The sequence below is a fragment of the Melanostigma gelatinosum genome, assembly GCF_949748355.1.
Source record: "Melanostigma gelatinosum genome assembly, chromosome: 5".
NCBI classification, from domain to species: Eukaryota; Metazoa; Chordata; class Actinopteri; order Perciformes; family Zoarcidae; genus Melanostigma; species Melanostigma gelatinosum.
Genome location: NC_136638.1, coordinates 20,905,650 through 20,920,902, shown reverse-complemented (window position 1 = coordinate 20,920,902; position 15,253 = coordinate 20,905,650). Strand labels below are relative to the sequence as shown.

The 15,253-nt window shown below is 42.4% G+C and overlaps 1 protein-coding gene across 3 annotated transcripts in view; it reads right to left on the bottom strand.

Annotated features, from left to right (window-relative positions):
* The window catches only part of pcdh19 (protocadherin 19), a 53,231-nt gene that overhangs the window by 35,002 nt on the left and 2,976 nt on the right, over nt 1-15,253 (bottom strand). The window contains exon 2 of one of the 3 annotated variants that reach the window (XM_079268199.1): nt 13,086-13,431. In XM_079268199.1, coding sequence (XP_079124325.1) covers nt 13,086-13,431 — 346 coding nt within the window. The remainder of the gene's footprint in view (nt 1-13,085; nt 13,432-15,253) is intronic. The other 2 variants (XM_079268201.1, XM_079268200.1) reach the window with 2 other exon arrangements.

Sequence of the window (15,253 nt, the reverse complement as noted above, 5' to 3'; positions counted from 1 at the left end):
TGATGATCTAACCCTTTTCCATATTTCAGAGACAGAAGACATATGGTTGTGACTTTACCTCTGCACTCGGTTCATTTTTTAACCAATGCTCTCAAAATAATAGGAATTGAAAACCCATTTTAATGGCAAGTAGACTCCCAGCTAACGTAGTTTCAATGGATCCATGATTAGATTTGAGGAGAGTGCTATAGGGTGCATCTGTGAACTGGTATCAGATGAAATCGATTGGCTGCCTTTGAGGTGTGAGAGCTGCGCCGTCACCCTGTTGTTGCATCTGTTCATTAGCTCAAGTTGAATGTGTTCATGCTTACCCTCAGTTATTGTTATTAGTTGAGGGAAAGCGAGAGAGAGACAGAGATGTGTTGCTTCACCCAGGCGCACAGGTTAATGAGCGGAGTCAAAAATGGCGGCACTGACGTAAACAAGTACGAACACTAAGGTACTTCTATTTCTGCGCTCATCCCCATGTGGCTCGACTCTCTCTGGAACTCCCGAGAGGAGAGCTCAGGGTTCAAGGCCTGGATCCACCAGGAGTTCACTCCGCTCCCTCACCTCCACCACACAGTGAGACAGACACTCAAATATAGCATCTCAAACAACACATATGCCGATGTGTGCTAGATTGGTCTCTATTCCCCTGTTGCACCCCCCACCTCATCCACTCCCAACAACACTTCATTAGCAGTGAGTGACACAAATAGTTTAAACTGTTAGTATAAACCTGATATACAGTATAAACATAGCTCCCGTCTTTGCCAATATCACATGAACCATGCAACAGCTGCTTAACAAATCAGTGATTTGCATGTTTTAGCTCATTTATTACAAATAGAGTACTTTGCATTACAGTCAAAATATTACTGTTTGATGTTTGCATGTGTTTTCCTGGCCTCTCGGCAGCTCATGGTTTGCATTAATTTCAGTGCAGTATTAAAAAGATAGTTTGACATTTTGGGAAATAAGACAATTCACTTTCTTGCAGAGACTTAGATGAGAAGATTGGTACCACTCATATCTGAGCCAGGAAGACCTGAAACAGCTGGCATTTACTCAATGATTCTTGGTTTTCTATAACTTAAGTTGTGGATAGTACCTGGTACTTTCTTTCCAAGCGAGCTGAGCAGATACTAGAAGGTGGAATTAAAACACTTCAGATCACTGATTGGTCAGAGAGAATCGTCCCTAGCACGTCACGGGACATCCTGCATATTTTTATGTCGATCAGCTCACAATCAGCTGAGAATCCGGCCTACACCGACAGGGTACTATCCGCAATGGAAAGCAAAATTGAGAAAAGGACATGGTATCATTAGTCAGTCGAGTCAAGTCGAGCCATGCAGTGGAAATGAGACATAACATGTTGTATCTTTGGTTAAAACCTCAAAACCTAAGGAGTACAAGTTGTAGTTTTACTGAGGGTTTTGTGTCGAAGTATTTCTTGATCTTGTTGATTCTTGTCTCAGCTGAATCCCTGGCAACCACAACTAAATGTCAAACTATTCCTTGGTGGAAGAAAACATGTAAAAACAGGAGTATGATGCTTTAACGGCAATGCTATTTCAGTGATTATCAGCACCACCACTGACACTAAAAACTGAGACGGTCCATTTGCTGTCTACTATTCTTAATTTGTGAAAATTGATATAGATCGACAAAATGTTAAAATTAGGCAAATTGCAATTTTCTGTTATTGTTACTGCTTTGATCAGTTTATCGTTGACAGGGGATTCATGGTATCCATGTGGTTTCAGATCCATATTTTCTCTGCAACAAAGGCTGGAGCCATTTTGTGTCAAACAGTTCATAAATGTCCGTGTGAAAATGATTCGAGGCAACAAGCACAAAGTGCTGCAGGACATCTGATTTAGCCGCTTCATTCAGTTAGAATCAACTTACTGATAAAAATCATCGGGGTGGAAGCGGAGGCATGTGCTCAGATCCATATGCCTTTGTGACTGCGGGGGTTTAAAAACCATAAATTGTGATTATCATTGATCTCAGTTGTCCAATGCCTAATCCCCGACTCGTATCCGCACCGGCCACGTTGGGTGACGATGAACCGTCCTCCCCAACATTTGAAAACCCAAACAAGTGTTGAGGGAAGCAGTGATAAGCAGGTCCTTATCCTTTTAAAGACACTCCCGTAATCCAACAGTGAGGGAGGGAGGGGGCTTCAGCTTTAAGGGATTTAGTCTGGATTATAGCTAGTCCTCCAAATTAAACCAAAAGTCAGCTTTCTGGAGTTGTTACCAGCATTACTAACAAGGCAAACGATGAAGGTCTATAATTAGAAAATGCTCTCAATCAGCCAACAGGCGAACACACGTACGTAATTCAGAAGCAAATCCCGACCAGTCCTCACCTAAACCGAATGTTCTGCCTTTTTCTCCCCTTTCACTTCCCAGCTGACCTCCTGTGACTGCACTCTAAATGTCTTCCGTGCCGTGTACCTGACTCTCGTTGCCAACCAGCTTAGCCACAGACAAGCTTCTCAGCCAGGGCAAGGCTGCTCTATCCCTATTGATGCTGCTTCCCATAGCAAAACAAGGCCAAATCTGGGGCTTAGAGGCTAAAATAATCATTACTGGGTAGCAAACGAATGAAAAGTCAGAACACCAACTCCCATGTCAGTCCTCCCCCATTTTGTCTGCTGTCCTATTGCACATAAACAAAAAATGGAGCAGCCATCACATTAACATTTACAATGGACAACATTTTGGCCCGATACTGAAAAAACAAAGCCAAGACTGTATCCTACTTTTTCCTACAATAACAAATTTAAACAAGAAAAACATGCATTTACCCAACAACATTAAAGGAATAATTCATCATTTGGGGAAATACATTCACTTTCTTGCTGAGAGTCAGATGTGAAGATTGATACCACTCTCATATATGCAAGTCAAATATGAAGCTGGAGCCAAGAGACAGTTAGCTTAGCTTAGCTACACACTGAAAACGAGGGGAAACAGCTAGCCTTGTTCTGTCAAAAAGGAGATAAATCTGCATACCAGCATCACTGAAGCTCAATACTGAAATTAGCACATTACAAAGAATATGTAAGAGGCTTTCCAGAAATATTGAAATATAAACAATTACACCATTTTGGGAAGCTAACTCTTTCCCGCTGCTTGCATTGTTTATGCTAAGCTAGGCTAAACAAAACACAGAGCAACCTTCTTATCCAACTGTCATTAAAAAATGTAATAAGTTAATTTCCATAATGTCCAATTTTTTTATGATTCATATTAATATTATACTAATGGTTCACAGAAAAGGTTCTAGAGGAGTGTTTTAAGCGTGTTCATGGTCCCGTGAGCGAGCACATTTGTCGACACAAGAACAGTCCTTACAGACTGCTTTGATGTAACAATCCCTGAACTAGATAAGGGCACTAAAACTCAGCTCCAGTGACCCTCCTGCCGTGTTCCCCGACAGAGCTTAAAGCACGAAGATTGTACGCAATCTTCCCTTTAACAAGTATACAGAAGCTGCCCTCCCTTATCTCTGGCTCCCCATAATAATGAACTAGGAACGGCTCTCAAATAGAGAACAGGTACATGAAGAGTAATCTTGAACAATGGCGGTTACTGGGGCAAGAACTGCACTCTGAGCAGTCAGACACTGCAGGCCGAGAGCTTTTCATTCACTGGGCTGTCTAGGCTGTGGTATGTCAAGCGGTGGACGTGAGGGGAAAGTCAAAACTGACGTCCCATTGTGCTCTACAGCCAGACACTGACTGAACCCCGAATATTGTTTTCTGATGCCATAAGAGAGCACAAAGAGGCGGGTGAAGTCGTTATCAATTCCCTTGCAAGGCAATCATAACTATTATCATTAGTCGTGTTTTCATCCTCCGAGCTCAGCCCAGAGTGGATTTCTAATCTATTCCCTGGCACGCATTCTTGTCTTTCCAACTTGACCTGGTATCACTCGAGCAAAGACATGGTTTCCCGCCTCCCTAGAAACTAGATATGAACGTAAATAATAGGCCAGGGCCATTTTCTGAAAAGCCCAAATCCCAGGAAAACAAACCCAAGCAAAACAGGCACACCTGGATTGCTTTCAGGAAAACTAGATAATCAAAATGCAAAACAGCCTTTGATAGAAAAATAAGCACACTTCCAACAACAAATCCCCTACACCTAAAATCAGCAAATTCTCCCGCTGAACTTTTATTTGTATTCTGTGTTTGGGTTTTTAATGTAATCACATTGCACACGGCGCTCCATCAACGAGCTATTCTGATTTATGTCAGCCTGAATCAGACTGACTGCTTAGAGCTTTGCAGACATCATGAATGAGAAAAGGAGCCACACATAGAACACATTAGGGGTCCCACCATCTCCTCAGACAGGGGGACAAAGGGTCGGGGAGCAGATAAAGGAGCGGGATAACAGGGGCGAAGGAATGGTTGACGTTGATCGGCCATAGAAAAGGAGGAGAATGGGAGAAAAAGAAAAGAAGAGGCCCAAGACACTGGCCACACAGGGCAGAGGGAACACGAGGGCTCGGAGAGGCCTACACTCGGTCATAGCCCATTAGGCTGGCTGGGTGAAAATGCTACAGCTCATTACATGCTCTGCCTCTGTTCTGTGGATGAACAATGCACAATTACGCTACCCTGCTGCTCCTCTAGCCATGCTGCTGCATGGCTCCGAGGCGGACGATATTGCCGCTATAGTGGCTCGCCTGCCAACAGTCTCTGTGCTCATCAAACATCCCATACATGCGCTCCCTAATGCGCATCCAGGTTTATGTCTCGAAAACCCAAGCGCTGTATGAATTTACTGAAATGAAAGGAGGGGAGAAACGGGAAAGACTGCTCAACCACTGCAGCAAACACAACAAAGGTTTAATCAAACATCTGTGTGTGTGTAACACAATGAGGTTTGGTCCCTTTTGTCTGCTCTGCCGTCTTGGAATTCTTTGAAAGGGTAGACATGTAACAAAGTTATTTTGTGTCCCGCTGAATTAAGTTTCACTCGATGTTGCAATTACTGTAAAGCCATGTGCCAAAATACAGATCCCAAAATAAAGAGATAGAGTGTGAGCAGGCGAGACAAAGTATGGTGACAATATCTGCAATGCAGTGAATAACTAAGCTCAGGATTCATCTATCTACCAGTAAATTGGTCCACTAGAAGTCTTCCTCCTTTCCATTCTGCAATTATGCATGCAGAAGTTGACATTTAATGTGATGGGGGAAATGCTAAGTAACATCCTCCTGCTCCCTCTTTGTTTTAGGCACAAAAAAACAGGACACTTGGAAAGGTCATTCTACCCTGGTGTCAGAGCTGGCTGCATGGGAAAGTTTCCTTTCACAGAGAGTATATTGCATTGTTACGTTCCACAGAACCCAAACCCCCACATTCCCCTGCCACTCAAAAAGTGTCACATCAGCACTCAGAAGAAAGCCCTGGGAACTCTGTTAACAATGTGGCAACAAGTCTGGTAACCTCAGGGTAAGCGAAGACAGTACATTCAAACAAAACAAAACAAAAAGTCTGATAACCATGCATTTTAATCAATACCTTTTCTCCCCTCTGAGCTTTTTGGATGCAATTAGTTTTCGGCCAACTCAAATCATATTGGTCATTACTAGATACTCGCTGATACATTGTTGTTACTTTTCCCTTGCTTCGTTTACTTGGTGAAAAACATTCTGGTTTTGTTGTTCCACAACAGATGAGAAAAGAGAAAAGGAAAACCCCACAGAGGAGGCTGATTGGACAAATACATTGAAGAGTTGATGTTTTCGTACACGGCATGCCAATACACATTGTACAAATGATTCCGTTTTAATATTTCTGAGCCGGCGGGACGGAGCCGAGCACACTCGTCTTGACATACACTGGATACGACAGAGCGAATGCTATTGTGAACTTCCAATGAGATTCCAGTCCTGAATATAACAAGTCTGAGGATTTGTGTTTTTAAACTTGACCTTTTCTTTCCTAAATGAATGTAACCACAGGCATTGTCACCCACAGGCAGCAAGATCTGCATTAATGAGAGATGGGGTTATTATTTTATTATTCTCCTGGAGCCTTTCCTTGTCCTTTGCTTTCTTTGAGACCTGTTTGGCTTTACTAGATTTTGCCACCTTTGTTTTGATTTACATTAAAAACTGCAGGGGTTTCAAACTTTGCAAGAAATGAAAGGTTGCATATGAAGCTTCAAAATGTCTTATTAAATCCATTTTCTTGATGGTCAACCACTTGTTGACTTCCTGTGTGTTGGGACCTGGATTTCAGTGACAGAAAACAGAATGCTGAGTATTTTTGTCAGAGTTTAATTTGAGAAATAAAAAAACAACTCTGCGGGAAACTCATTTAAATGGGTAATTACGTCCACGCAGCATTGCTTGCAGGGCTTAACAAGGTGCGTAATGATGTCCCCTTCCCCAGCGATAAACATCATCACGATGTCCATTTCCTTCACTCCATTTAGCCTTCTCTCATTTACGTGCGGACCCATCAACCTATAAGCCCAATGCCATTATCCCCCTTTTTTGCATTTAGGTACCTCTGCAGTAAAAATCTTTGAACATAAATTGTTGGACGACTAATGCCATTATGTGCCTGTCTCTCGTTCCACAGAAGAAAAACTAAATCCCCTCCCTTTGATGTTTAATAGGTTTACAAGAAAGTTAATTCATTCCACATGACAGAGCTTTTAAAGTAATTTAAAATATATTTTCTTTTTCAGCGCTGTCGGCTTGAAGCAAGTAAAGTCATCTCAAAAGATGGTTGAATAATCAAGTTGATTAGTACCACATGATTTTACTTTATTTCGATGCAACTGTGTGCTTGAGTGTCTCTTGTGTATAACACGGCCGGGGAAACGTCTGTTGGAGCACAATAGTCTGTTGATGTTAAGATGTTCAACCATTTGATGATTTTATCCTGATCTGTCAAACTAAAGAGGACAAATGTCTAAACTTCCCTGACTTCAAATTGTCTGACAATAATCTTGGTGTCTGTAGTGAAGTAAAATATCTTGGTCATTTTTTAACAGAACACATGACCGATGATAACGACATTTCCAGGCAATGTCGTATGATGTATGCACAAGCAAACAGTCTCTCACGCTAGTTTGGTCTGTGTACAGATGGAGTGAAGATGTCTCTGTTCAGAGCATATTGTACTCCACTCTACACTGCACACTTGTGGTCAAACTACAGAACAAAGAGTCTACAGAGACTTCAAGTAGCGTACAATGACGCCATGAGAATACTTTTAAAGAGACCGAGATGGAGTAGTGCCAGTGAAATGTTTGTGGCTGCACGAGTCAACACTTTCCAAACAGTTTTAAGAAATCTCATGTACAAATTCATCTGTAGACTGAATGACTCTGTAAATGGGATCATACTTGTTTTAACCAACATATGGTTCAGCACCACACGCTACCAGTCCCAGCTGTGGAGACATTGGTACAGCTGTCTCTTTGTAAGGCATTGCTAGGCCTATGTACTTTTATTGTTTGTCTGTCTTTATGTATCTGTCTGTATGGACCCCGAGTCTGAAATAAAGTCTATCTATCTATCTATCTATCTATCTATCTATCTATCTATCTATCTATCTATCTATCTATCCTGTATGGTAGAAACTTAAAGGAACCAGAGTTGGGGAAATATGTATGCTGAAATAATACCACCTTCTATGTTTGCAGGTACAGTCAAATAATAATAAGTCGTTTTTTTCATGGGAGAAAAACATTGTGTACCAATAATAGAAATGTGACTTTATTGCTTTCTGTAGAAGTTGATATGGTTTGTGCAATAAAAATCGCCACATCCCAACACCACATTTTACAAAGATAAATACCATGTTTCAGCAGGCAGCAATACAGGTTGACGAAAATCATTGGCATTCTATAAATAGACCTCTCTCCCCTTCTTCCTTTCTGTCTCTCCTCGTTTTTCTAGGCCCTGCCGTTTCTCTACAGTATAGCTATTACTCCCTCTGCATGCTCCTCGCCAGTCACATGCGGTGAAGGACACATACTGTGACATGTGTACATCAAACGTCCGTCACTCATGTGTTTTGACTCTTAAGCTCTTTGGCTGGATGCTCTGATCCTGACGAGAGGATGGCAACGCGGCGGGCCTGGCTGCTTCCGACTGGCTGCCCGGGGTTGTTATGTCATTTCATTGTACCTCTGCAACATCGAGAATGACGTGCAGTGATGGGGTGTGGCGGGTTGGGGTCAAGGCTATAAAAACCCAACCAAGTGTAAAACTAGCACTGGTTGTGCATGAAGCGAAAACCATCTTGTTGAGTAATGTGCAGAAAATCACCCTACAGCTTCACCAGCTCTGTGTGTTGAACACAATGGGAGGAGCCAGCAGAGAAGTGCAATAAAGAGGGCACCGAGTACATCACTGTCACACTGTTCATTTATTTCTGACAGACGAGGCTTTATTTCACCTTACAAACACTGACACTTGAAAAGCCGAGCATTTCTGACGTCTCTGCCTGACAAATAACGCCTCTAAATAATTAAGAGGTTCATCTGCCACTCAATCAGTGCGCATCTGAAGCGTTTGGAGATGAAAAGAGTCATTCTCAAATCCTTTGAAAGGAGGAGACTTTAAAGAATGCAACATACACCTCCCACTCTTCAAATGCATCAAAAATAAATCCCACCAGGATTAGTCTTTCTATCTCTTTGACAAACCGTTCAGAGTTTTGGAGTGGTTTTTTTTGTCATTTGAGAATCTGTTTTAACCGATTTAGACTGATTAAAGGGATCACTCATCACATTTACATAAATGTATACTAAATTGTTTTTAAACCAAAGGTTGTGATCTCGCTCGCTAGAAGATAAGGATTAATTTGCACTGCTATTGTAAACATAGTTGTAAAGGACAGGAGAGTTCTCTCATTTATGAAAGTCTAACATTCATCCTGTTTTAAATGTGTGGACCATAACGGAGGACGTTTTTCAATTACTTTGTGCTGAAAATGTCTGACCCACTCATTCACTTTTATTCACTATAAAATGACTTTGAAAACTGTGAATACAACGCTGACAGTCAGACACTGCAAAAATTAAATCAGGCAATTAACTTCTACATTTGGAAAAGAAGCCCCAGCCAGCGCCTCCTGTTGCAGCAATGCTACACATTCAGCAACAACGTGAAAGCTGAGACGGGTTTTACTTCCACTTTGTGCTCCTCTGCTTTCCATGTTGTCATTTCCCAATTACACTTTCAACCAATTGTTGATGTTCTCTGCTTTCTGATCACAGCGTTTCAACAAAAGCTCAAGGATTCTTCCAGATCCAGCCTGTCGAGATTCATTTTAGGGACTGAAATTTCCACTCTGAATCCGCACCATCCTCTTGACAAAAAACATTCTGTTACATTGAAAAGCTGCTAAAATGAGGGAAATATAAATCATTTTGTATACTGTAAAAAATGTCTACACTGAGGAAAATCAGTTCGCAACTGCAGCAAATATGTAAGTTTTCATTCACACTAAAGCTGCCCTATAAAATCTAACACTACAATGACAGAAACTATTGAAGGACTCTTGTATACAACATTCGAAGTTAAGCCCATCTTCAACACCAGGCCAAAATCAACATTAAAAGAGTACTTTAAATGCAGAATCACAACAATGTTTGATTATCGAAACGTGTTACAATATGCCTCTCGTTTCTCCTTCTGAGATTAGTGAGTCACTCGTATTGATGTAAATGATAATGACACAGCCCATATTTCATATAAATGTGACACTCCATAAGGAATGTTGTGTGTTTCTTTTATCAATTTTCATTGTCTCAGTTAGGTTCATTTGGTTGACGGTGAGAACTGAACAATCAAACACAAAATGTCCATCCATATCTCTTTTGTCAAAATCTGACCCTGACACGGTGTACACTACAACACAGTATTACTGAGACTGTGCATCGATTATCAATCCACTTCTGCCAATACATCCCACACACTGTTGATTTAAGACTTTCCTCTTTGATAACATTTAGTTAGGGCTGGCTCAGGCTTGCGTTGGACCAGCCTCTAGTTATGTTACGACAGGGTTAGACTGCCAGGGGACGTAAACTTACTATTACTGTATTATTATTAGAAGTCAAATTTCTAGTATTAGTAGCCTTAGTGCACATTACAAATTTAAAAAACATTATAGCCAAAGTCCATTCCTTTACTGCATAATTGTCTCCCCTACCAAGTGATTCACTATAATTAAGCCATGGAAGACAGCTCTATTCTCCTGTGAGCGTTCATATTAGTGCTACCACAGGCAGGTCTAACAAACATCTCACAGCTGATGCTTTTCAAAAGAATGGACAGCAACAATGTTCAGGGAGTTATATACTGGTACACATTCTCACAAGGGAGAATATAATGTACACAATGCAATCGCAGGTAAGAGGCCTTCGGGGAGACCTGTCACTGTTATCTTGGCAAGGTCTGCTGTGTTTGTGTGTGTGTACGCGGGTGTGCCAGCGTACTTTGTCTGAAGCAGGAAAAGCTTTATTTCAGCTGCTCTGACATCAGCAGGATGTTTGCTGCCCCACATAAACTAACAATGTAGCAGAACTTTGCATTGATCAAAAACACAATTTACAAATAGAAACCAGCCCATATCCTCTTTGACTTCCCTAGTAAACCTAATCTGACCTGGTATCCACACTCTGATGGCTATGATCATTTCAATCTACGCGTTTGTAAAAATAAACAAACACAGTTATCATCGTGCCCTGGTGAAAAACAAAAATCTCTTTTGCCCAGCATCAATGAATCATGGATAATTATGACGTTGCCCTCAGGATGAAAGCTATTTTTTGCTGACAAAGCAGCCTGAGTAACCACAACAGTGCAGCCACTTGTGTGTCCTAGCCTGTCAATGGGATGTCTATTGGATATGGGTTGAGGACTTGTGGAGTCACGTGGTTTCAAGCCCAAGCTTGCTCATTGTAACACGGCAATTATCAGTCATTTCACTGCTGTTTGTTTGTGGTATAAATGGTATTGTAATTATACCAAAAGCATTTTTAATTTAAGAGCAATATTTGAACATACTGTAGAACTTCTGTCTCTTGCAAATGTCACAATGGGGTGGAAAGAAAACAATGACAACTGTTGTTGCGCTGGGATTACTCTGTTGGAGGTTATATGGCATGGCTCTCGCTATTACTGCTGTTTCTAACGCACTCTCTCAATTACACACACACACACACACACACACACACATACAGACACACACATTCTCTTTTCTCAGTCCAGGGAAAATATGCAAAGGACGGGTCAAAGAGATGTTTGTCAACATCATGTGCAAGGCCGAGAGCAATGGAAGCTGCATGCTAAACAGGTCCGGGCCTCTATCAAGCCAATCAACTGCCTCTAAGCAAATGCGAAAACGTGGTTGGGCTCAGACACCTGGCACTAAGACTCAATCACCCTCGCTCACTTCTTCCCTTCTTATCTCTCGATCTGCCCTCGCACATTTCTATCAAGACTCGCCCAAGCTTTGCGTATGGAATCATCTAAATCAATCTTCAACCTTATTTGTCTCCCTCTCCACTTTTTCATGAGCTGAAACAAATAAAGGCTCCCCTAATCCTGCGGCAAATGTGCTTTTATTGGATGGTTAAGCCACAGAGGCAGGAAGCTTGCTGGAGCTTTTAACAACGACGGTTGATTCCTCTGTGCAGCCAGAGCCACATCTTTCTAGGCTGAGGAAAGGCTGGTGGTGACCTGCATAGCACTATACCAGCGAATACCATCACAGCATACGGGTCACTGCGTGTGCCTGCGGAATCTCCCACCTCTGCCTCCACTGACCAGATAACGCCGCAGGACAACCCCCGACAACATTTCTCATTCCTTCCACCTGTGTTACTCACACACAATCTGAGTCAGAAGCAGCTCAGACAGGCCCAGTAAATCAGCATGCCTGTAAGTAGGTCTCATTGACCCCTCAGGATCCACCGGTGCCTGGATCTCTCTGGATCATCCAGTCAATACATCAATATCCATCTTGTGTTTCTTGTTTTAAGACACATGCTCCCAACCCCCACAGCTTCTTCTTCTCACTGAATGTCAAAGAGAAATTGGAGTCATCAATTACAAGTGTGTGCATGGAGCTGGAGCTTATTTTCTGCTGTCTGTATAGGAGTGAGCATGATGCACATTCTTATACAAACACACACACACACACACACACACACACACACACACACACACACACACACACACACACACACTGATGCACCCTTTCCCTATCACACACACACACACAAACATCCCATGGGATCAAGGACGAGTGGGTCATGAAGAAAAAGGTTTCCAAAAGAATCCAATAGACCAGTTCATACATATGAAAATCTATAAACTAAAGATTAGCTAGTCTGCATACACTCTGTCAGCCTGAATGGTCTTTCAAGTGAGACCTCCCCTGCTCTGCTGGAGCCATGCACGGTACGTCAGGGTGATTCAATGGCTGCCTGTGCAGAGCGGCCATGCGGTAACACTGCAGCCAAATGGACAACACACAGGTAAAGCGTTTAAGCGATGCTTATTCTTTCTGCTAGCACCTGAAATGATGTGTAGTGGTGCTGATTAGTGGGGTCAATACATCTGGCAGGTTCCCAGCACTGACAAAGAGAAGGAAAACAAGTGGAGTAGGAGAGGCCAAATAATCCACTTTGTCAGGCCTCCAAATTCTGCTTGGCAAAGCGCTCTCAGTCACAGGTCAGCCTCAATGTCTCGGCCCCTTGAAATGCTTTGAAGGATTCCACTCAGATCGACTGACAGAGCGTCACTCGTACCATTTCAGAGAGCTCAGCTTTCCATCAACAACAGGGAGACATTTCACTGACATTATACTCTGTGGCACGATGGAATGCCAAATATATGTGTTGAAAGGTGGTGCATCGTTTCTTTACAGCTCAGTCTTAAGATTCTGCACAATCCAGGAGCCAAAATTAAAATAATGAATGAAACGTTTAGTCATGAGAATCAATTTTCAAACCACACCTCCCATTCTCCTCTACCCCCAACACCCAAAGCAGCCCCGCCAAGTATTTAGGACAGAGCACAGCGGATTGTATCTCACCTCTGGCAGTGGCATGCCGTTGATGATGAGGTCTGGCTGCTGGTGGGCCTGCCCAGTGAACGGGTGCTGATAGCCATGGTTGGGAGCTGCATTGCGGGAGTTCTGGTTCTCCACGTTGAGGAAGGTGCTCTCGGAGCGCCTGCAGCCCAGCGGCAAGCTCTGCTGGTGGTAGTCGAAGTAGTTGAGCGAGGAGGTGAGAGACGAGCAACTCACCACATTCATCTTGTCTGTCTCCTCGACGTCGCGTGGCACCAGGCGGATGTCGTTCTTGCTCAGCTTCTTCTTCTTGCTGGACTTCTTCTGGTTGCCATATGAGTACTCCGCCACCCTGCGCAAGTAGAAGAAACTGAACAGACTCAATAAAGCAGTGTTCTGCCTTCCCCTCCCCCGTCCACACAGTCAAAAAGCACGCCCGCCATGCCAGCTCGGGCGCTGCTCGACCATGGGTGCCAGACAAACGCTCATTGCCCGGATCCAGGGGTGGAACAGCACACTTAAATGACTCCCCACTCCCGTCTTGCAATAGAGCTGTTATCCCTTGTTTGTTTGCATTTGCATGCTCAACAATCAACATGTCACAAACAGGCAGACAATATGCAAACATGCCAAAACCACAGAAGCAAAGCAAAAGAACACACTGGTACTGAGCAGCACTACCGGTATATGCAATCATATTCAAAGCACACGACCCACACTAATTCTATTTTTTTTTCTTTCATAATCAAGCGAGCCCACTAGCAGCACGGAGTGCACGAGAACTTTCAAGATTCAAATTCATTTAGCTGTTTTCGGTAACTTGAACTGAGTATTTTGACTTTAACAAGAGCAAATGAGCAACACAGCCACGTTTTATCAAAGCATCCTCAGATTGGGGGAATGATCCATTCTTCCCACAGCCTTGCAGTTTTCCACAAGAGAACAGATGCTAAGTTCTCTATGGTCATGACTACAAACCTCACTGAACATATTCCATTTAATTTGTGATGTTTTTCACCATCTGCATAACTTCAAACTCTGGAGGAAGCCACAGTAACTGTAGTTACCCATGAAATCACAATATCTGGAATGTCTCTGTTCCTGCTTCTTGAACGCCTCTGCCCCCGCTGGCCTTTGCTCCTCGCTAAAATGCATCTCTAATCCTCTGTCGCTTCTAGAATCACACTGGCCAAGACGCACCACTGTAGTTTGTCTTTTTCATTTTTCTTTTAGATTGCATCTTCAAAACAGCTCCCTCCCCCATTCTGCACCCCTTTGATTCGGAGAAAAGAAAAAAAAAGCAGCTGCAAGAGTGGAAAATACTCTATCTCTTTTTCATTTATCATTCTAACATGTTGTCTCTCTACTCCGTGCCCAAATTGAAATCTGGGAGGGGAAATCTTCCGAGTCAGACAGACTGACAGAGGACAAGCAATAAATTGGAGATAACTGCTCCTCATATTCGAGGTGGCGACTGAGAAGCAGAACACATCAATGCTGATTAAAGCTCCCAGCAGAGAGAGTGGCTCACACTAGGAGAGTGAAGTACCGAAAAGCAGTTCTGAATTTGGAATTTGAAGTATTCAATTCATTGTTTCTTCTCTCAACAGTATAACGTTGTCGAGGTGACGTGGAAAATATTTTATTGCATGAAGTAGCTGTTGTGATCGAGATAGCAACACACAGGTATACGTCCGTATGGAGTCGAGTTTCAATAAAACATTTTGGTTTTTGGTATTCTTATGATGAAAAGAGATGTGGATTCTTCCTTTCGACAATATAAAAAGGTAAGTGGAGTAGTCGTACTTTTTCTAAGAGCTACAGAGAGAACATGAATTGATTTTATAATTGAAGCTCTGCAATTCACAAAATGTCGAAACGCACTTAAAACTGGTAACAATTTCAACCAAACAGTAGATGCGAATAAAAATACACAATTCAAAATCTACATTGAGAGATATTGAGAGAAAAAAAGAGCGCAATACTGGGGAAGAATATTTTTTCATGACTACATGCTTGAAAAATGCCCAAAGTTAACTTTGAATTAAGAAAATGATGTTTGGAGCAAAATATGATGATAGCTTCAGGTTAAACTCTCAAATCCAATCTATATGTAAATTTATAGTGGTAATGTGGCACAGGGAAATCAAAGCCAGAGCTGATGTTCAGATTGATGAACAAAGCAATGTTCA